Source organism: Patagioenas fasciata, chromosome 1 (assembly GCF_037038585.1).
Source record: "Patagioenas fasciata isolate bPatFas1 chromosome 1, bPatFas1.hap1, whole genome shotgun sequence".
NCBI classification, from domain to species: Eukaryota; Metazoa; Chordata; class Aves; order Columbiformes; family Columbidae; genus Patagioenas; species Patagioenas fasciata.
The window spans coordinates 127,988,250-128,011,310 of NC_092520.1; the positions used below are offsets into that span (position 1 = coordinate 127,988,250).

The 23,061-nt window shown below is 40.7% G+C and overlaps 1 protein-coding gene across 1 annotated transcript; it reads left to right on the forward strand.

Annotated features, from left to right (window-relative positions):
- Positions 1–728: 728 nt before the first annotated feature.
- Positions 729–19,104, forward strand: CD86 (CD86 molecule). Its single transcript, XM_071803657.1, has 6 exons — positions 729–827; positions 6,571–6,620; positions 7,919–8,260; positions 14,296–14,607; positions 16,649–16,783; positions 17,579–19,104. The coding sequence occupies exons 2-6, from the start codon at positions 6,575–6,577 to the stop codon at positions 17,596–17,598; spliced, it is 855 nt and encodes a 284-aa protein (XP_071659758.1). The 5' UTR covers positions 729–827; positions 6,571–6,574; the 3' UTR covers positions 17,599–19,104.
- Positions 19,105–23,061: the final 3,957 nt, after the last annotated feature.

The window sequence follows — 23,061 nt, forward strand, 5'->3', positions numbered from 1 at the left end:
CTGGCAGAATCAAAATGAAGCTAGAGGAGAAATCAAATTCAATATAAATAAATTATCAGACAAATGAAACGGTCAATTTATCAAAGGATGATACATACAAACAGTCAGACACACAACTTTACTCAGTTATATAGAAGAATCAATTAGAATGTGGAAAGCATAGCAGCTGTGGTAAAGGTGTGGCCTCAAATTTCTCTAATTTCTCATAAATGCTATGAAATCAGACCTGATATCACTGCTCTTCTATAACATTCTATTCAGCTGTATTTTTATTGTGTCATCAGATCTTAAATTAACTTCGTGACTTTCAGCAGCAGAGCGTTGGGGCAGGACAGAGAGTTCTGTCTAATCTCATTGAAGAAACTTCAGTCATTGCCAACAAATCTGTTTTCCATTCTATTAATGTAAGACTTGTGTAGGCAAATGAAAAAGAATGGAATTTGCCAGCCATGAATACTAAGCCTTATTCAAAATGATTATTTCCTACAGACAAAATCCAGGCAAAATTTTTCTCAAAGAACAGGGCTACACAGCAGCTTAGGGACACTGTGAATAACACTGACACTTGTGAGAGAATTAAATGTGCTTTGAAAGAAGGGGAATTTCAACTTAAAAAGAGGAAGTTTCTTTTGGACATACGGTGCTTGCTGTAAGAGGCACATACATATTTGTGATAGGAAAGAGTTGACTTCCTGTAGTCTGGGCTTTCTGCATAAGGTGGAGGACAGGCACTGAGGACGGATGAAAGAATGAACATTTCTGTTGTCAAGATCCATACCGGAGGATATTGCTGCCTCTGAGACAGGAAGCCTGGACAAAGAAATCAGGTACTCCTTAGTACTGTAATAATGCTTGCAATTGAGTAAGCTTGCTTTTTTATTTATCTGATAATGATTTCAGCAGTTACTGAGGTAAGCCTTTGTAATGCTCCTATAAACAAGTAGGAGCATACATTTTTAAAAAACGTAATTGCTCTTAGTAAAGTGGCTCCATAGCGGCTCTCTATTTCATTTGAGTCACAGCTGCTAGTCGTAGCAACTTCACACACATCCTTTATTCCCTGGAGCAAGCTGACCAATCTATAGCAGAATGAGGTAGAGTTTGTTTTATAGTCACATCAGCACAACTATTTCCTGAATTCCTGTAGCAGGACATTTATAATTGGAAACTGGGCAAAAGAATCAAAGTGGATCTGCAGGGCGTTTTACAATTATGCATGTTAGAAGAATGGTGATTGTAATTTACACCAGTAGACAGGAGAATCAGATCCTTTCTTTCCGACTACTGTAATTCTGGTGGTTGAAGGGTGGGGCCAAAAAACAAAAGGGGAAACCCTCTTTCTTTAGCATTGTACATCAGTTAATGTGCCATGAGAAGCACTGTGAGAAAATCAGTATGTGCCCTGAGTGATTCCAAGCAGGAGCGCTTGGCTCATTTAACTGCACTTCTGAATATTACATCTTCTTTAATAATTGAGATTAATTTATTGCAAGAAAAAGTAGCTCCTGATCAGTGATCCTCCCATTTAAGAGGCAGGATGAGGTTTGTGTCACATGCCCAGCTGGTTTTGAAAGATACTTATGGAAAATAAAGAATGTAGTACCTGAGGAGTAAACATGTAATATATTGTATGGCTGCTAATCCTTATTAGGTGTGTTTGAGTGTAGGCTAGAAATCAATTACAGATTCATCTTTCCATGTACAGTACACACCTTGCCATCAGAGGTGCTCTAAAAACCGCTGTTTGAGGTTATGCTTTACTGCATTGTGTGGCCATGCTGCCGTTTCCAGGCAGTGTCCTGTGCAGAAGTAGGAGGCTCAGAAAAGGGACAACAAAACAGGGGGCATTTGAATTCTCTCTTCTGTGGAATGACTCTTGAGGACACTCCAGCAACTGACTGGTCTGTCAATCAGCTGGCATCTCTAAATTGTCACTTGTGTGGGAACAGATGTGCTCCTTCTCTGTTTATTTGCAAAGTCAAACCAGTCGATGTGATCTGGTAAGAAGTGAATCCATCTGGCAATTGCTACTCCCCAGCTGAGATGGTTGCTTGACTAACTTGAGGCGAGCACAGGAGCTGGGCAAGGAGGACAGACATCACTTGATGTGGTACCTGTGATGCAGAAGTGATTCAACCAACTTGCCAATTCTGTGGCCAGGTGTACCCTAGAGTGTGGAAAATTATGTCAACCTGGCCTGTCCTTTGGGTGGAACTCAGAATAAGTATCACAGCTTGTCTCAAAGAATGTCTCATTCTGGTTGATGACGTTCTTCCCCTCCAAATTTCCCCTGCAGTTTCACTTGTGTGGAGTATGTGTTTGTGTCATATGATTTGTGCTGTGGGACAGTGCCTTGTTAGGCAGTCACTGTGTTCTCTTTTAGAGATACCCACCCTTTAGTTGTGGATGAAGTATCCTGCTTGCAGAGCCAGTGGAATGTTCTATGATCGTTGAACCAAAGGTATTATTTAAATAATTGGTGTTGTTTAATTGTTATTGAAAGAGTAGTTTCTCGATGTTAGAGCAAAGTGATCCCAGAATCACAGAGAAAGTCAAGGTTCTCCTGAGGATCTTAGATAAAGGATGTTATTGAAAGGGGGTAGTGGGAAGGAATACAAAATGCATTCAGAAATCAAACATTAGGGCGACAGAGGCTTTTTAAAAATGTAATAACAACATGATTAAACAACAACTCAAAATTTTTAAATGCAACTTGCAGCAAAAGATTGTTCTAAAAGAATGAGCTATAGAAAAAGTTTAGCAATTGATTAAAACAGCGCAGCTTTCTAACTGAAGAAGCATGTAGGAAACATAAGCCACCTGGCTAATGGTGTGTTCTTAAAGTGTGTCCATTATTGGATATTTATGTGATCGCATGGCTTAGTATTGGGGTGGAGGGCATGCAAGAATTCTCTGACCTTGACATATTAAGGGAATTTTATGAAGCTGTGATTTCCTTTGACAACACTTGTTCAAATCAACCTGTGTTTACAACATGGGAGAAGGCTGGTAAATGCACTTTTAGCGCTATATAATTTAGAAGTCTCTAGTGTAGCTTTCATATCAGTGGTGGGAAGTCTTAGTCACAGATGTCCTGTCTCCAGGAGACTCACAGCACTGCTCATGGAGTGGAAATTTTAGAAAAATTCCCTACACTAGAAAAATCAAGAGTAGGTTACTAACTCAGTGGCCAGTTTTGTTTTGAGTTCATCATGAAACACGGGGGAAGAAGAGTCTTCCCATCAAAGGTATGTACATTATATAAGAAAATAAACTATTTGTAAAAATATGTAAGAAAGGATTATTTTGAAAGGAACTGAAGGGCAGTGAAGGAACTTACAAGTCAAAGACCACAAATTTGACAGTGTCTTTCAAAAGATAATGACTACATCCAAAAATGAAAACAGGAAAAAAGAGAGCAAATGAAAATCCAGGCAAGAATACCAGATACAAAGCTCCTATTTGCTCCAAGACTTTCCTGCTTCACTGTGCATATTGGATTTTCACATGCTGTATTCATATGCTGGATTAGGAGGAACAAGAGAGAGAAAGCACAAGTCAATTTCAAAATAAATTGCACAGGGCTTTCTGGCAATTGCCCTCAAAAGTAAAGGGGGTAAGGTTGCCTCTTTTTCCCGATCATTGATCTTAGAGTTCTTCAGGGAAGGAATCCCCCTGTACTCAGCCAAGTGGGAACTACTTAATGACTTTTCTCAGACTGGTTTGGACCAAACCAAAGCAGTCATGAATACGGCCAGTAAAGTGCATGTACTCCTAGGGTTTCTTCTCCTTTCAATGACTGGATTTCAGAGACAGTAAATAAAGGATTGTATGACTACTGACTGCCTACAGGCATGCTTTCAATTAATATACTTCTCCATTTTTCATCTCCAACATCCACACACAATTTGTAATTGTGAGTCATGGGGACATCTCCAGGAATGGCTGACAAAGCCTCAAAGGCAAGAGAGACACACCACATAGTGCTAGCCTTATCTAACAAGGGAAAATAGTTACCTCCCCATGGACCAAGATCACATGATTCTGGATGTCAGAGATACTTTTTAAGCCCTGGGTCTTCAAACCACTCCCATCTCATCAGTTAGCATTGCCATCATGAAAAAGCACCACTTCCACAGCTGGATGCAGCCAGCATGTGAACAGAAAAACTGCACGTGTGTACACAGACCCAGAACGCTCTGAAGTGGAGCAGAGTGTCACAAAGAGGGCAGTTTTGTTTGCATCATTTGCCAGCTAGCAAGCCATACCCTTAAACAATGTCTTTCTTTCCCCTCATACCTAGTTCCCTTTGAGTGCTAAACAATTCTGGGACATAACTAGACTTTCAGTGACCTGCAGATATAAAAGAGAATTGAGCACAGAATTTGTGTTGAATATGTCAGAGAAATTGTGTAAGTAGCCAACACAGAGACTGTGTAATTCTCCTTATTCCTCTCAGTCTTCTGGACACTGGCTCCAAGGATTTACATTTGCTGGTTAAAGACATCTTGCAAAAAAGGGGAAGAGAGGCTGTTCACAGCATTGAAGTTTTATTGGCCTGGTTCCTAATTCATCAGTTTTCTGTAAAGCAGCTCACATAAGAGAAGCAGTTTGTCACCCTCGGTGACCTCCCTCTGCAGGGAATGTGGGTGTAGACTCCTCTGCAGACTCACAGGATACTTCTGCATGAAGCTACCCCAGCAACATGTCTTCTCTCGGAAGGTAGCAGCCAGGAAGCCATGTAAGATCTTTGAGACTTGTCCTTACAGCTCCAAATGCAACCCATAAAGAAAGGCAAATACTGTTATCTGGTATTTTTCTTGGGTTTTATTTCTTTCTCTCACTCTTATTTTCAGTTCTGGTTTTGGTCTTTGCTGCTGTGAGACAGTAATTGCAAAGGTGCCCAGCTATAGCAGTATACTCTTTCTGTTTATGTTTCTGGTTGCTAAATTGTTTTAATTTCTCCTGTTACACACCTGCACTAGAACAAAAAACAGGGCTATCTTGTTTGTTTGTTTGTTGTGTTTTTGTTTTTGTTTTTGTTTTTTTACTTAACTGGAAGCAAAAATTCTTATTCACAGGAGGGAAATGTGACTGCTGAGGAGTTTCTGTAGTTTTCAGTGACTTGGCATAGGCAATTTTATTTGGACAATCAGTTGTTTGGTTTAATTCAGTGGAACCCAGCCTAGGAGGAAAACCCCTTTGTAAAAATTCACTATGTAGTAGGGTGGCTGGAACAGAAAGAGAATGAGCTCTGTCTACGACAATGGATTCATGCATTCTGCACAAGCCCTCCCTCCTCTTTGGCTATGACAGGTGGATCACAAAGAAAATTATCTATATCCTCTGAGACATTTGGGCTTATTTATCTTTTTCTTTCCTATGAAAAGACAGGATGAATCTGGAGAAAATATCATTTAAAATTCTGTACATTACAGTAAACACACAAAAAGCATGTCAGCAGACTGAGGGGAATTCTGTATTAAACAGAAGAAGAGACTCTTGCTCACAGAGACCTGAGGTAAAGGTAAAGATCTAAGTGTACCAGCTTAAAATAAAACATGACAAAAAATGGGAAACCACTGGGAAGCTGTACTAACAGGACAGAAGACAGCAATCTCACTGGTTTTAAGTAGTATGAGAGCTGAAGAAATTTTACGCCTGCTCCAGCAAAACAAGATTCTCTGGAGCTGTTTAAAGGAGGAAAGTAAAGGACCTTGTCAAGGTTGTTATGGAGGCTTCTCCCGAATATCTGGAAAAGACACAGGAAAAACATGAAGGTGCTTCTAAAAAGCAAACCACCAACCACAGGCCAGGCAGATGCAGGTGCTGTTCTCTCACTGACACATGGGAATGACATTTGGCTCTTTACCAGGCTTATAGGCCTTTATACCAGAAGAACCCAAGCAGCCATAGAGTTTTGCTTATGAGTTGAGTCATAGGGCTTTTTCGTGGTTTCTAAACAGATACCAGTTTTTCTTGAATACAAATTATGTGCTGTTTAGCCTCAACTCTTTAAACCATATAGGATTTCTCTCAGTTACCTTTTACTGACTTGAAGGATAAGTTCCTGTTACAAAACTGAAGGTCACAAACTTCATCAGTTCTGGTAGCTGACATCATCCTGCCATCTCCCTCACTTCTTCCTCCTGTGTCATCCTCTCCTCCCCCTCTACTTTCAATTCCCCCATCTCCTTCCCCACGCTGCCAAGGTCACGCATGCTCCCCATTCCTCTTTCCTCCACACCAGGTGTTTTGGGTACTTGTCCCGTCCTTTGCACCCTGGGGGCTCTGTGTTTCTCCCATGGCATACCCTGTCTGCAGTAATCTTGCACCACATCAGCTTCTCTGTAAACCAGAGATCTATCATGGCATGCTTCTTGTTGCTAAAGGCTCTGAAGCACACAGAAGTCCTTGTACCAGTCCATGGAAAAAGGTGAGATTAACTTTACCAATAGTCTGTCTCTTGCCAAAACTACTTCTTGTTTTACCACTTCTTTGGGAGTACTGGAGAAGGTACTGGAGTGTTTTCAACCTCTAATATATTTATTTTATTCTTCCTTCTTACAGTGTCATGGAGGTCTGCACAATCTTCCTTTATGCTATGATACTTCTCCCAGGTAAAAAGCGCATTTTTAAGTGTAAAAACTGGTTTGATTATTTGTGTCCTGGTATGTGATACTTTCTCATCCACTAAGAAGCTCATTCCTTAGTAGTAATTAATAATTTCTGTTCCACAATCAAGGTCATATAGCCTATGCGACATGTATTTAAATTGTGTGCAGGGACTCTATAAAATATGTAGTAAGTTCTTTCTCTCTTCCACTTTATATCTTTACATTACACTCACTTCATGTTGCTCTTAACTTTTCAATTTAAATTCATCTTTAAAATATAAAAATATGTATATTACCTCTGTATATCATATAGCAGAGCAGTATTAAACTGAAAACTGACAGTTTGATATGGGACAACTGGAGTTTTAGGCAGCTGTGAAGATCATTTTGCAGCCTGGTGCTCTGGAGGAGCAGTCAAAACTTTGCACCAGGAGAAAGACTGTAAATCTTCACCTTTTGAACACAGCAGAGGTGTTTGTATTTTCTGGGACAGAGGACTGCATTTCTCATTCCAAGAAAAGACGGGTCCTTCCAACCCACCGCCACCCATAATAATGGCTACATACACTGACGAAAGACAGAGAAAAATCATCCCTTGTGTAATATGGTTCATGCTTTCTATGCATGAAGACATAATTGTGTTTATTGACTATTTCTGTTAACAAGATCAGCAACAGAACAGTTAAATTTGGCATTTAATCAGCCATTAAACTCTAGATTAATTATAGAACACTTACATCTGACATTCAGTATCTCATTAAACTTCAGATTAATTCTTTGGTGAGACTGAAAATGTCCACCTGTTTCAGACCTTGTGGTCATCTGTTCTCTAGAAACCAACATTTACCACATAGTGTGCACTTCACAGCTTTGTTCAAAACTGCAGTGCTGTGTTATTTTGTTAGGAGAATGAACTCAACTTTTTAAAAAGAAATTGTGCAGCTATCTCCTTGGTGGCAGAATCTCACTGCATTCAGGAAGCCACACACAAGAATGGTTTGGACCTTTTGCCTGCATACATGTATTCTAAAAATATAGATGCTCACAACCTCTGTGTGGTAGACCTTCCTTGGAAAGTAAAATACAGGAAGAAAAATAAGAAACAGTTTTATGACCTGAACTCCACAAAACTGAATCAGTTTGAAGAACTATGTGTCCTGTCATACCTAGTGGGAGAATTTGTACGTAAATGCTGGCATTTTTATTGCTACTGTTCTTAAGTGTTGCCTCTGTGAGTACAAATACTTGGTGGTTTTTTGTAGCTGAGGGAAATCTAAATTTCTTCTCTCTCTTTGTCTAAGGTATTGCTGCCAGTGTGCATCAGGTGAAGTCATTTCTCAATCACACTGCATACCTATCCTGCTATTTTCCAAACCCTCAGAAGACTGACATTAAAGAGTTCATAGTTTTTTGGCAAAAAGGTGATGAAGTGGTGCACGAAGTATACTACGGCCAAGAAAAATATGACAACCTTAGCCCTAAATATATAAATCGCACCAAGATGGATATGGACAAATGGACCTTGCAATTGTTAAATGCAGGAATTGTGGACGAGGGACAGTATAAATGTATTATTATACAGCGCAGAGATAAAAAGTCGCCAAAGGTCATATACACATCTGAGTGCTCACTGTACATCTTTGGTAAGTAATCTCTTCTAGTTGTCATCTGGTCTGAGTTCTATTGGTTTGGATTTTGGGGCGGGGTGGAACATGACAGTGGGTCTCTGTCACTTTGTTCAGTCCAGAAATGCATGGTACTGTCCCCAAGCCACTGGAGATGTACCTGCACTGGAGCAGAATTACTAAAGACGGATAAGAGCATTCTCAAGAGAAAATCCTCAAATTTGCTCAATATTGCATCATTCCTGATTCCCACCCTGTCATACTTTATAGTAAAAACCATTCTGCCTTCTTCCTCTAGCCTCCTGCAAGTTTTATGGCTTTTAGGACTCTGGAAAATACACTTCTTTATTTGCATCTGATGCACTGCCTTCTATTAATAGCACTAGCAGTTAGCACTGTTGGTAGTAAATTACAATTGAAACATAACAAGATTTCTGCAAATATCCAGCTATTTTATAATGGTATAAATTGCAGGGAAAATAAAGAAAAGAGCAGCTCATATGTGGAGGAGTAGAAATTCATATGCTCAGTTAAAGTAAAACTGAAAATATCTCTGAAGAAAAAATGCAGGCATTGATGACATTCAGCCTGATTTTTTGCATGTTATCAGAGGAAAAAGCCTAAAATCTTTTAACAGAGCAATGGGGTTCAGTGAGGAAGCAATCTTTCCCTAATATTTTGTATAGTTTTAGTAATTCCTATTATATTTTCCCAAAGTTTTTCAATTTTAAGTTGTTCTGCTAGTCACCTTTGTCCATATGCCTGTGTTCTCTCTTCCATTATGATAGTGCTAGTCATTAATAATAGCAGCTTTTAGCTTCCACTGGTGTTTTCAAAACTGCATCACAAGAAAACAGGCCATGTGTAACAGCAGCCAAAAATGGAGTACCAAGACAACTGAGCCTATTCAGCTTTGTGCTACCAGCAAGTATTCCCTCGATTCACAGATAGAAAACCTAGATTGTTAATTTTGATTCTCCCAAAATCTACTTGACAAGTATTTTCAGCAAAGTTTTAGAACTCTGAAACTCATAATGTGCACTCAGTATCAAGGCATCCAGTTTAGGAGATGCTTAGCATCAACTATTCAGTTAATTCAAGCAGTTAAATCAGTTATCATCTTAACCAACATCTGAGCAATATTTTATAGGAGTCTCATACTTAGGCACTAAAACTTTCCCAGACCTTAAAGCTTTAACTTGGGAAGACTTTTAAACTATTTGCTGCTGTGTCCCTTCCAAATGACTGTTCAATAAGCTCCCAAAGGAAGGAGGAGCATAAAACCGTATTTTAAACAAAAGCTTGAAAATAATTAGAAGAAAAATACAAATGTTGAAATGTACTTGTGCTTACCTACTGTTTCCTAGTTAGAATCTCCTATCATACATGGAGGGTTTTTTGTAGTGTGTCACACTTAAAATGGACAGAAGAAAGATTGAGTGCTGTACAAGAATGATAGGGCAGTCATACAAAGATATCTAGATACTTGCTGACCAAGCCCATTCAGAAATACAGAAGTACCTTCTAATACAGTTTACATGTGTTATTTATGTGTATTACATTAGGAAGATGATAGATAGATAGATAGATAGATAGATAGATAGACAGACAGACAGACAGATAGATAGATAGATAGATAGATAGATAGATAGATAGATAGATGGATGTATATTACATGTATTATTTACAGCCAGGATGATTTATGTAAGAACAAAGAATACAGATCATTCTCTGGAAAGAAGGGGAGGCTTCACAATGGAAAGCTTCAGCTCTTAAAACAGGCAAGGTAAGGACCATGGTGACAAGCACCTTAACTGGAAATTCTGCTGCTGTAGAATGGCTCTAGTGCTTCCCTTGGATGGATCAATAAGGGAAGCAGGTGAGACGAGGGAAGCTGTTTCAAAATATGCGCTATTCAAAGAGTTTGGAGTCAAACTGATGTCAGAATAGAGACTTAACAGTTTGCATCCTCATTTTAAAGTGCATCTTGGAAAACTTAAAAGCATGAAGAAAAGCTGTACTAGAGTTATCTGAGGCTGGAAAAAATACAGTCCAGTTAGAGACATTAAAAGTTCTGTCTGATTACCTTATGATACAGAAGACTGAGAAGAGTCTTGTTTTCAATGTGTGGGAACCTGAAATATACCTAAAATATTGGACATTTTAAAAAGGCTAATTAATTCGGTGAAGATATGAAAACAATCAGTGGCTGGAAGGAAGTGAGAAATAAAGCACACTGTCACTTTAGAAAACGGAACAAAATCAGGTACTGTAATTAAGCCTTTGAGGAAAAATATTACGGGCTTGATGGATCTGCTGTCTTTTGAGGTATTTAAATCTGAACCCATAGCCTTTTTGGAAGATGTGTTATCTTAAAATGCACTTTCTGAAACATGCTTTTCTTTTAACAGTCCAAATATATGTAGTCCCTACCCCTATCCTCCAACATCACTTTAAGTAGTTTGATGTTCCAGAAGCCTTAAATACAGCTTTGATCAGGGTATATTCCGCTATTTCCACTTACTCACCATCAATAAGATTGAAACTCTTAATTCAGTTGGATGATTTGGCAAGTTTCATAGCCTTGAATTGCATTCCTGTCCTCCGTATAGAATGCCAAGGAGACAGAAGGTGGACTGAACAGTGGGTTAAGCAAGTCAGACCTTGAGGAGAAAGAAGCAGCTGGAGCTTTCCTGAGGGACAACCTAACTAAACTTTAGAGAGTCTCTCTCAGTCTTTCCTCATCAGAAAGATGCTCCAGACCTCTAATCATCTTTGTAGCTCTGTGCTGGACTCTCTTCAGTAATTCCTTGTCCTTAAATTGGGGAGCCCAGAACTGGACACAGTCCTCCAGATGTGGCCTTCACCAGGACAAGCGGAGGGGTAGGATAACCTGCCTCGACCTGCTTGTCACACTCTTCCTAATGCACCCCAGGATACTGTTGGCCTTGGCCACAAGGGCATATTACTCACTCACGGTCAACCTGTTGTCGACCAGGACTCCCAGGTCCTTCTCTGCAAAGCTGCTTTTCAGAAGGTCAACCCCTAACCTGTATTGGTGCCTGGGGTTGTTCCTCCTCAGGTGCAGGACCTTATACTTACCCTTGTTAAACTTCATCAGGTTCTTCTCTGCTCAGTCTTTCAGCCAGTCCAGGTCTCACTGAATGGCAGCACAGCCTTCTGGTGTGTTGGCCCTTCCTCCCAGTTTGGTATCATCAGCAAACTTGCTGAGGCTACACTCAGTTTCTTTATCCAGGTCATTGGGGAACAGGTTGAACAGGACTGAATCTAACACTGACCCCTGGGGAACTTCACTAACTACATACAGGACTCCAACCAGACTTGACACCATTGATGACAACCTCCTCAGCTCTGCCATCCAGCCAGTTCTCAATCCACCTCACTGTGCATTCATCCAGCCCACACTTCCTGAGCTTGCCTATGAAGAGGTTGTGAGAGACAGTGTCAACAGCCTTGCTGAAGTCAAGGTAGACAATATCCACTGCTCTCCCCTTGTCTACCCAGCCAGTCATACCTCGTAGAAGGCTATCAGGTTGGTCAAACATGATTTCCCCTTGGTGAACCCATGTTGACTACTCCTGATAACCTTCTTTTCCTCCACGTGCTTGGAGATGACACCCAGAATGAGTTGTTCCATCACCTTTCCTGGGATGGAGGTGAGGCTGATTGGCCTGTAGTTTCCTGGGTCACCCTTCTTGCCCTTTTTGAGGACTGGAGTGACGTTGGCTTTCTTTCAGTCCTCAGGCACCTTTCCTGTTCTCCAAGACCTTTCAAAGATAATGAAGAGTGACTTAGCAGTAACATCTTCCCGCTCTCCCAGCACTCCTGGGTTCATCCCATCTGGGCCCATGAATTTGTTGGTGTCCAGTTTGCCTAGGTGATCTCTAACCTGATCCTCCGCAATCAAGGGAAAGTCTTCCTTTCACCAGACTTTCTCTCTTAGCTCCAGGGTCTGGGATTCTTGAGTGCCAGTTTTAGCAGTAAGGATGGAAGCAAAGAAGGCATTCAGTAACTCCGCCTTCTCTGTATCCTCCATCACCAGAGCACTTATCTCATTCAGTAGTGGACCAACATTTTCCCTAATCTTCCTTTTGCTGCTGATGTACTTGAAGAAGCCCTTCTTGTTGTCCTTGACATCCCTGGCCAGATTTAATTTCAAGTGGAGCTTCGCTTTCCTCACTGCATCCCTGCATACTCTAGCAGCCTCCTTGTATTCCTCCCAGGTGATCTGCCCCTTTTTCCACATTTCATAAACATCCTTCTTCCCTCTGAGCTTAGACAGAAGCTCCTTACTCATCCATGATGGCCTCCTACTCCCTTTACTTGATTTTTCCTCAGTCTTGAGTTTGGAGGAAGTGATGTTTGCATATTGGCCAGCTCTCTTGGACCCCACTACCCTCTGGAGCCCTAATGCATGGGATTCTTCCAAACAGGACCTTGAAGTGACCAAAGTTTGCCCTGTTGAAGTCTGTGGTTGTAATCCTACTTATTGCCCTGCTTCCTCCATGTGGGATCTTGAACACCAGCATCTCATGGTCACTGGCGCCGAAGCTGCCACCAACCCTCACATTTCCAACCAGTTCTTCTTCGTTTTTTAGGACAAGGTCCAGCAGCACACCTCTCCTCGTTGGCTCCTCCACCACCTGTGTCATGAAGTTGTCATCAGTGATCTGTAGGAAGTTCCTGTGTGTGCTTAGCTGTGTTGTCTTCCCAGCAGATGTCATGGTGATTAAAGACTCCCATGAGAACCAGGGCATGTGATTGTGAGGCCACTTTCAGCTGTCAGTAGAAGATGTCATCAACTTCCTCTTCCTGATCGGGTGACCTGTAGTAAACACCCACAACAGTGTCACCATTCGTAGCTTGCCTCTGAATTTTTATCCATAAGGACTCAACTCGTTCTTCATCCCACCCCCAGGCAGAGTTCAATACATTCGAGTTGCTCTGTCACATAAAGTGCAACTCTTCCACCTCTCCTTGCTGGCCTGTCTTTCCTAAAAAGTAAATAGCCTTCCATGACATCCATGAATCCTTTTCCCCTTCTCCAATATTTCTCCATATTGTCTTTAAACCTGGTGGCACTAAAATAATAAAGCATTTTCAGTGAAGCCTTGAATCTGTTTCTTGGTTGTTGTTGCTGTTTGTTTTATTTTTAAACTTACTGTATGCCAATTTGCAGTCAATATTATGTCTACATTCTCTCCTTCTGCTTTTCCATTATAGTCTGCTATTTCTACTATGACCTTTTAACGAAACAAATCATCATTGAGACTATTACTTAAGAGAGTATTGGCTAAAACCTTCCATTTATCATTCATATTTTATGTTTAAGTAAGTCTTTGCAAACCTCTCTCACTAACTATTTCTTGCCTGGGAAACTTGACTTTTTAAAGCAATAGGTATGTTTTTCATTGGCTGGAATCAGTATCCAATGACACAACGTATAAAAGCCTGCACTGTTGTCCCTTCCACATAAAAAGCTGAGCAAATACTATCAAGTTAGGATGAGAGAGTTACTTTATATGCTGCAAAATGATTACTCATAATACTGACAGGCACCAAGGATATTTCTACCTATGACAGCACTGGATCACAAACTTACCCCATCTAAAGTCCCGCAGATGATTTCTTTCTCTATACTTCAGAGTTTGAAGTTTGTGATTTTACCTATACCTAATCAGGAGGTCAAGAGTAGGCAGCACTGTGTCCCATTCCCATTTTGTGCTTAAGCACTGGCCAGCAAACAGGCCAGGTTTGCTTATTCTGAAGTGTCAATGTATCTAAAGGAGGTGGGAGAGAGAGGGGACCATTGTCTGGCTGATCAGACTTATGTCCTTGAAAAACCCTGAGGACAAGAAGCAGCAAGTCTACACGTACACCAAAACCTTAACAAAACCTTCTTGGGACTCCCGCTGTTTTCCTGAGAAAATTGTTTAACCTTGCTTCTGCCTGAAAATCTTAAATAATTGGCAGGAACTGTCATGAGATATTGTATGTCTGACTCATGGTTCTTTGTCTTTGGTCTATTTCAGCCAACTATAGTCAACCTGAGATAGTGCGGCTGCACACTGGGGAACTAAAGCCCAACAAATACTTGAATCTTTCCTGTTCTTCCAGCGGAGGTTATCCAGAGCCCAAGCAGATGACTTGGCTAATTTCACGTGAAAACAGAACACTCAGGCTTATGCGTCACATGGATGTCTCACAGGATGCTGTAACAAAGCTATACAGTGTTACCACCAAGCTGAATATCACAGTTCCTGCAAACACCTTCACTAATATTAGCTGCTTGCTTCACCTTGGAGAGCAGCTGGGGAGCCTTGTCTCAGTGCCACTAGGTGTAGGTGAGTCTCCATTTGCCCATACAGATTTTCACATGGGTAGGAGCAGGGCAGGTTGCAGTAGAGCTAATCACAGATAGCAGCATAGTCAAGGCAGGGGGTAAACCATAAGCAGCAGTAGGGGTTGATTATGAGGGTTGTGTTCTCCATCCTGTTCACCAATAGCCATGGCCAGCAAATTCCCTCTACTTTCGATATGGGAAATCTTAATACAGCGAGGAGAGAGCGCAGTGAAGGAAGGCTATTGCTGCACAATCCAGAACACAGGCCTGTTCATCCAACCCCTGTTGCAGTAGCAACAGAGCAACCTGGATGTCTGGATTAGGCAGCAACCAGTCTCTGGGAGTGACAGCTGTTAAGAGAGGTTGCCACTTCACAGAATCAGAGAACTGTTAAGGTTGGAGGCATCTGGAATTCAACCGCTGTGCTCAAAGTAGAGTCAACAAGTAGTGCAGGGCCTTGTCCAGCTGAGTTTTAAATATCCCCCAGGATAGAGGATCCACAACCTCTCTTAGCAAACTGTTCCACACTTTACCACTCTGACAGTAAAAACATCTTTTTTTCTGATGTTTAAGTACTTGAGCTTCTATTTTTGATCATTCCTTAGAGAAAAGAAGAAGGCTAAACAGAAGAGTCCCTTGGACCAGATTTGAATCACAAACTGCCAAATAGACTGTGCTGAGTTTAAATGTTAAGGCCACAAAACCTTGACTAGTCTTAGAAGCATTCCTGGCGGTTTTCATAACATTTGGCAGAATGAAGTGCACATTCCAAAACGACTATTTGGGAATTTTTTTTCCACTGAGATTGTGTCTTTTTTCAGACACCTCTTGCAGGAAGCAGCTAAGTTCCAATAAGACTTTACTGCTGGATTATCTCACAGTTCCACATGACTGATCCATTCTTTAAACTAAAGCTGCATTTAATTTATCTCCTGGGACAGGAAAACATGATTTGACATACTTTTGTCCATAAGGCATGGCATGTGCTCATAAAAATAAAGACAATTCCGACTTCGGTCATAATTTTGTTTGGCTTCCACATGTCCCCTTTAGACAATGTTGAAAATGGAGAGCTGTGCTTCAACTGACAGGAACAGGAAGCCACAAGGGAATGGCAGCATTGCAGGAAAGCCTACCAGTGTAGTCCAGGCATGCACTTTTTTACTGCAGATGTAAATCCAGCTTGCCACTCATTCTGGAAGAAGTTCCACAGTGCAGTTTTCTCCATATAAGTTTAGCTAAAGGGTTAAGTCATCAATGCTAGATGTGGCAAATGGCCTCTAATGTCCTTCCTAGGATTTTTAAATAACATTAAAATACAATACAGAAGTCTTCTGGGGTTTGCACAGCTCTACATGTTGTTTGCTGAGTGTTAACATGGCTATATTAGCTATATTATTATAGCTATAGCACTGCATCCTCCTCTTCCCTATTCAATTCTTTTTCTGTTCTCCCTGGCTTTATGAAAGTAGCCACCTGATAAGCAGTGATGATGGGTAAGAAACTAGGAACCCCATATAAACAAGAGCTTTATTTGTCAATAACGGTAGCTAACCCTTGGAACTAAAACTTCAAAAGCACAATAACCAGAAATAGAGGGAAATTCCTTTGCATTCCCTGCTACTTTCACATCCCTTAGGGCATTTCATTAGGCTTTGGCCATCATTTCCAACAGACACCAAATAGTAACATATCCCAGGTTCTTTAAACTTGCACAGTAGCATAGAGTAGCATTAGCACAGTAGCTGCCTCATAGGGTCTTGTATTTAGTTGCTGATCTCTCACATGTTATCTAAACTTCAGAAAGACCCCTTTGCCTTACTGTTGTTGAAGTGGCCATTAAGACCTGATAGTTTAGCTAGTTATTGGAAATGGAAATAAGCGATGTAATTTATTGATGCTATTAAAGCACCGTAAAAGTAAAGGATGCTGAGAGCCTTCCCCTAAACTTCTAATTCACATAAATTTGGGATATATTGTTTGAGCTAATTGTCACCAAATTAAATCTTTGCTGTGTGTATCTCATCTGTTTTCTTATTTAGAGATACCAGGGGAAGAAATGGAGCAAGTGAAGATAGATTTCTTGGGCCCACTTACAGCTGTCATTGTACTGATCACACTTTCTCTGGTTTTTGTGATATTGAAGAAGAAAAGAAATAGCTCACCTACCAACCAGAGTAAGTTATTACTTCTCATTCATCTCTACTGTCACTCAATTCACAGGCTTTGTTCTTTGTAGTCATTCCTTTAGCTTCATTCCAGCTGTTGACTAAAAATTAGGTTTCAGGCTGGACTTAAGCTAAACCTCCTTGGACAACTCAGTTCCTGCAACAGTTTAGTCCATCCAGCAACAAAACATCTTTCTTCTGTCTTGTCCTGGAGTCTACTTCTCCCTCTTTGTACTCTGTGAGACTGTCACAGTATCAGCTTACCACTTCTCCCAGAAGCCTCATCCTTTCCTTCTGGGTTTTTTTTTGGTAGATTTGGCTCCTAAAATCATCAAATTGTATAAACCTTTCTTGTCCATCACCATTTATTAGAAAGGTGGAGCTGAGGGAGGAATTAGATGAGGGTTCCATTAAGTGCAAGTATCTCTGTTATCACAGAGCTGAAGGATCAAGGTATTGTTACACAACAGGCTGCCCAACACTCTACTGGAAAAATCACCTGGTACAAGGAACAGAATTCAGTCTTTGTATCGTATTTCTCTGTTTTGTTCCAAGACTAGGTCTCAGTAGTCCATGGCTTACTCTGCACTGAAAGGATCCTCATGCTGATATCAGAGCCTTTCCTTCCTCATAGCAAGAAGGGAATGCTTTCCTCACAGTCAGTCCTATTTCCTTGCACAGCCAAGGGGTCTGAGCCCCACTTCATTCTTTCTCCAAATCCTGAGATAACCGGACATTTACTATCAACTCTTTTTCAGCTCCTATTTCTCACGTTTCTGTAAATGACATATTTATCTATTTTAGGTGTCAGCCTAGTAGTCTAGAAGCTACCCATCTTGAAACCAAGGCTATCAGCCTGACTACTGACTGGGAACCATCTCTGCACATAGCAAGGACTGAGGTCCCATATTATTAGACGCTCCGTCAGAACAAGAATCCTTTCCAGATATCCTGCAGAACAACATACAACATTTTTGTGTGGCGGCTGAAATCCACCATCCAGTGTTCTTATGCTTTTATTTTTGCTTCAGAATGGTGGTAAATATGATGCTCTGTCTGTCTGTATGACTACCTTTTTGCTGTATCTTTCATTATGCACTGTGACATTGTAAAATCCTGAGAGTCAGTATAGAAAGCAGAGCTGTGTGGGTTACAGAAGAGAATGTCTCAGAAATAGAAAGAGTTAGGCCATAATCTGCGGATCATAACCATCACTAGAAACATGATCAGAGAAAGGCTATTAACCATGAGCCATAAACACTTTTGGAAGAGCCAATTTGGTTTTGTACCAGGAACTTTCTTGCAAAGCTCCATAGCAGAAAGAAGAACTTCAGGGCGCTTCCCACCTTCTGTGAAAAGTCGTACAATTCCTATCAGTCGTTTGAAACTAGAAATCACCTGAAGGAAAGACTAACTTCAAACATAATTTCTGGTGATCTCAACTTTTTTTTTTTTTTTTTTTTTTTCACTACCATCCAAGCTTAACATACGCGGACTATTAATACCTCCATACTTTGCTCCTCTGTATTCTGACTGGATGTTGTATTAGTTGTTTAGGGATAGAAAAAGAAAGCATGATGTATCATTCATATGTGTATAAATCCAAATATACAAAATTAAGCTAAGCAAATAACGAAAAAATATTATATAAGTCGGTCATGTTCCAATTTGGTTGACTATGTTTCCTCTTTCTTAATTTTGCTTCAAACCTTGAAGATAGAGCAATTCATACACTACGGTATGCTCAACTATGAGAAGTAGTGTTACCTTTCAGCAAATATTCTCTGTTTCACTCAAAACGTGCAAGTTCTCCAATCTTGAACGATTTCTGCACTTTATATTCTTCAACAACATCTACATCGTTCAGGAGGAAAAATGCAGGAGAATTGAGACAGAATTCTTCTGAGGTCTTGATTGTTGTTGTTGTAGGTCTGACATTTTCAGCAAAAGGAGGGACATTAGCATCACATTCTCAAACCAAATTTCAGCTCAGAGTTGCAGTCTGGGGACATAAGTTCTCACGGTTTTTGCTGGGTACAAATAATCTTTTCTGTTAAATGATGTTGTGAGTTGCTAGATTCCATGTCAATTTTTACTCCATTTTCAAGTATGTGAGAGAATGTGCATGTCCTGAGTTAGCTAAACCACTTGGGAGTCAGTTTACTAAGCTATTACACTAACATTCCTAGTGTTTTCATTCAGATGAATATCATTCAAATTTTAGTAAAGTTAAAGGCTTTATTTTTATGTTAATTTTATATTTGCTAGCAAAATTATTTAAGTGACTTATTAAAATATGTCTTTTTCTGTGTTGGTGTTTTATTCTCCTGGCATTTAAGCAGTCTATTGGGGAATACCCACAGTTGGTGTTCTCAGGGAGGAAACACTCCTAGAATTATTTCTTGGAAATAAATGAGTAAAGAAGGTATTGCTGCAATGACCAAGAATGGCACAAATGAAGGTTTCATACGTTCGTTCATGGAGCTGGATATATGTGCACAACTCTGTATATGCATACTTCCTTGATTTATTGACTTGTACACTTCGAAGATTCCAGTCTGAAAATCTGGCCTTCTGATTTTATACTGCACATTGTCAAATATATCTTCAGTGGGTCAAACAATCTTCTCTAACTCTTACTAACATTTAGTTCCTTAAATAAAGCATGTGTTAAACTATCAGATATACAAATCAGATAGATACTCACTAGATTTGTGTTGTCTGTCTTGCTATTTTTAACACATTATAATTCAGTTCTTTTTTTCAACATTTTCCCTTCCCACTCGAGTGATCCCCTTGAAATCCTCACTAACATTGAGGTCGGCAGAACAACAGTTCAAGCCTACTTTGCTGCTACCCAGACAATAAGTCTTGTGGGTCTTTTGTCTTCACACACGCACACATACACACTTGAACTCACAGTCTTGGACCTCTCCTACTAGTCCCTGAATCCTGATGTGCTGCATATCTGGTCAGCTTTATGCACTGAGGAAGAAATCCATCACCAACCTTTCATGTTTGTCCCAAGGAGAAAAACAACAACCAGTTCTTCCACAACAGATAAGGTGTCTCAAAATCTGTGATAGGAGTCAAGGTCTCTTCTCTAGCACATTCACGTAACAACAACAACAACAAACCTAGCACTTGGAAATTCAACAAGTTTTGCAACGTCTTAGTACCTCTGGGGTGGCTTTTCACCCCGACACACTGTCTACTATCACTATCAGCAGCTGTTTCATCCTTTATTTGTTCCTAATTAGTGAATTTTTTTTTCGTCCTGCCTTGCCATCTCTCGACTTCAGGCTGCCAATTTCCTTCTATTACCTGCTCAGTTTCTCTACCTCCTCTTTTCTTGCCCTTAGAATCAACTCTAATTCCCTCCTGCATCTAAAGACAGTTAAGGGAAAAACAAACAAACAAACAAACAAACAAACAGATGGACTTCAGGGAAAATCTTAGTTTGCCTCTATCTCTTCAAATGCATTAATCCTCTGCACCAGCAGACATAATGAGCACGGTAGCCAGGTACAAGAAAAGCATAGCTGATGTGCTGGCATTTTTGTCCTCCATATGAATACATTTGGATTTCCAGTCTACTTCCTCACCCACTTTGTGTTTTTTTCTTTGACAGCAAGCTTTCAGTCATTTAGTGATTCTAGAAACATGGCAAGCAAACAAATGAGTATACACCCACTACATGCCACATCATATAACAGCTTCACTTAAAAACACCATTCCTTTATTTTTAAGCATAACATTACAAATTTCAGAAAATGCTAACAAAGAAATGGAAATGGTGTGTTAAACCAGTATACAATGCCCTAAGCTAAAATCCTGTCATCAGGCTTACAGTAGTGATAGATTGCTTCAGGTTCACTGACTAACCAGCACTGAGTCACAGAATACTTGAGGTTGGAATGGACCTAGGGAAATTGTCCAGTTCAACCCCCCTGCTCAAGCAGGGTCACCTGGAGCAAGGTGCCCAGGTCCATGTCCAGACAGCTTCTGAATATCTCTGAGGAGGGAGACACCACGACTTATCTGGGCAACCTGCTCCAGGTCTCTGTCACCCTTCACAGTAAAAAAAAAGGGGTTTCCTTGAGCTCAGAGGGAGCCTCCTGTGTTTCAGTTTGTGCCCACTGCCTCTGGGCCTGGCACTGGGCATCACTGAAAAGAGCATGACTCAGTCTTTTTGAACCCTCCCTTCAGTCATTTATACAAACTGATGAGATCACCCTGAGGCTTCTCTTCTTCAGGCTGCACAGTCCCAGCTCTGTCAGTCCTTCCTCAGATGAGAGATGCTCCAGTTCCTTAATCCTCTTTGAGGTCCTTTGCTGGAGTCTCTTCAGTATGTTGATGTCTCTCCTGTACCAGGGAATCCAGAACTGGACACAAGACTCCAGGTGTGGCCTCACCAGTGCTGAGAGGAATGATCGCCTCCCTCAGCCTGCTGGCAATGCTGTTGCAGCCCAAATACTGTTGGCTGCCTTTACCACGAGGGTGCACTGCTGCCTCATCTTCAACCTGTCCGCTAGGCCATCCATGTCCTTTTCTGCAGAGCTGCTTTCCAGATGGCTTGCCCCAGCCTGTACTGGTGTATGGGGTTACTCCTCCCAAGGTTCAGGACTATGAATTTCCCTTTGTTGAGGTTCCTCTCTGCACATCTCTCCAGCCTCTTGAGATCCCTCTGGATGGCAGCACAACCCTCTAGTGTGCCACTCTTCCCAGTTTTTTATCAACTATAAACTTGCCAAAAGTACACTTGCTCCCATCATGCAGGTCATTAGTGAAGAAGAAACTCAGTTTTACTGCAGAATTCTTAATGTCAGACAGTACTACTGCAACAAGCAACACTTTCCTATGGTTAACGTGTGAGGGCAGAGTGAAGTATTGCATTTCCAGACTATTCAACAGTCACTTCTGAGGGGATTGTCATTAACAAACCATCTCATGGCAAACATCCCTTAGTGGACATTTTCCTCTTCAGGTAAATTATTTGCTACTGGAGGTTGCATTTGTCCACAGAAATATGGTGATTCTATTAAAAAAATAAAAACAAAAACAAACTAGTTCTTGTGTGTATTACCTCTAAGTTTTGTGTTCAAATTCTCATTCTCCCTCCTTTCCAAACTCAGAAGGAAAAAAAGCAAAAAAAAAAAAATTAATATTAAATGCTTATATACACTGGAATGTTGGGCTGTGATAATTAATAGTTAGTCTCTTTTTGTTTTCCTATCTTCTGGACTGTGAGGACCATAATTTTGGGGCAGGGAAGGGTCTAAGGAAGACATGTTTTCTGATCTCAGGATGGGCTACCAGGAGGCTGTCAAGAGAAAAAATACAGTTAGGCAGGAAAGCTGGTGAAAGAAGAGAAAGAGGGGGATAAATGGATAAGGGCTGAGAAAGTGTAAGGAAAAGAGTGACACATCAGGCTGGCTTCCAACAGGAAATGCACATGGATCAAGTGCAGAGCCTACGCACAAGACCCTGCTTCATAGACCCCAGGAAAGAAAAGGTTCTGGCAGCTGTCTGACCATTGCCTTTTGGGGAAGGTTCCTCTCCAGCCAGCAGCAGTGCCAATAGCAAGGAGAGCTTCTGCACAGATGTCCTGAAATCCAGAATATTCTCACAGTCCTTGACTTGCCATACCTCTTTACATACTTGTGAATTTGATGGTAGATATGCAAGATCGAACTTTTCTGCACTTAGTGTATGCTTAATGTCAAGACCTGCATACCTTTTGTCCACTGCTTTTGTTAATATAGCTTTTAAAACAAAAACTCATGAAAATCATAAAAATTATGCCTAGTGACCCATCCCTAATAAGCAGTGTTTATGATTTCAGAAGGACATAGAACTAGGAAATAAATGAAAGATGAGGTGACAATAGCTCAAATTGCAGTTACATGTATACACACACAGCTAATGAACCACATATATTGCCAACCCTCTTTGGAAATATACAAGTGAAATCAAAATCATAACTAGTTCGTTTTGGAATAATTTTCTAAAGGTTTCCTCAGCCTAGTTCTGTTGCTGTTAGTAAGAGAAAACGCTCCATTTTCAGAGTGTTCAAAACTGAGAACTTCACTACCACCTCAGCTTTACACCCTTTTTCATCTTTGCCCTCCATCTGTCCTGTAGAACCCACAATCTGAGAGAGACTTTTCTCTAGGTTCTCAACCATGAAAATAGCTTTCTCTTGTCTTTCGGTTTGCCAGAACTACAGTCTGTTACACAGCTGAGAGGGCTAATGCACTCCTTGCAGGTATGAAAATTTGTCTATG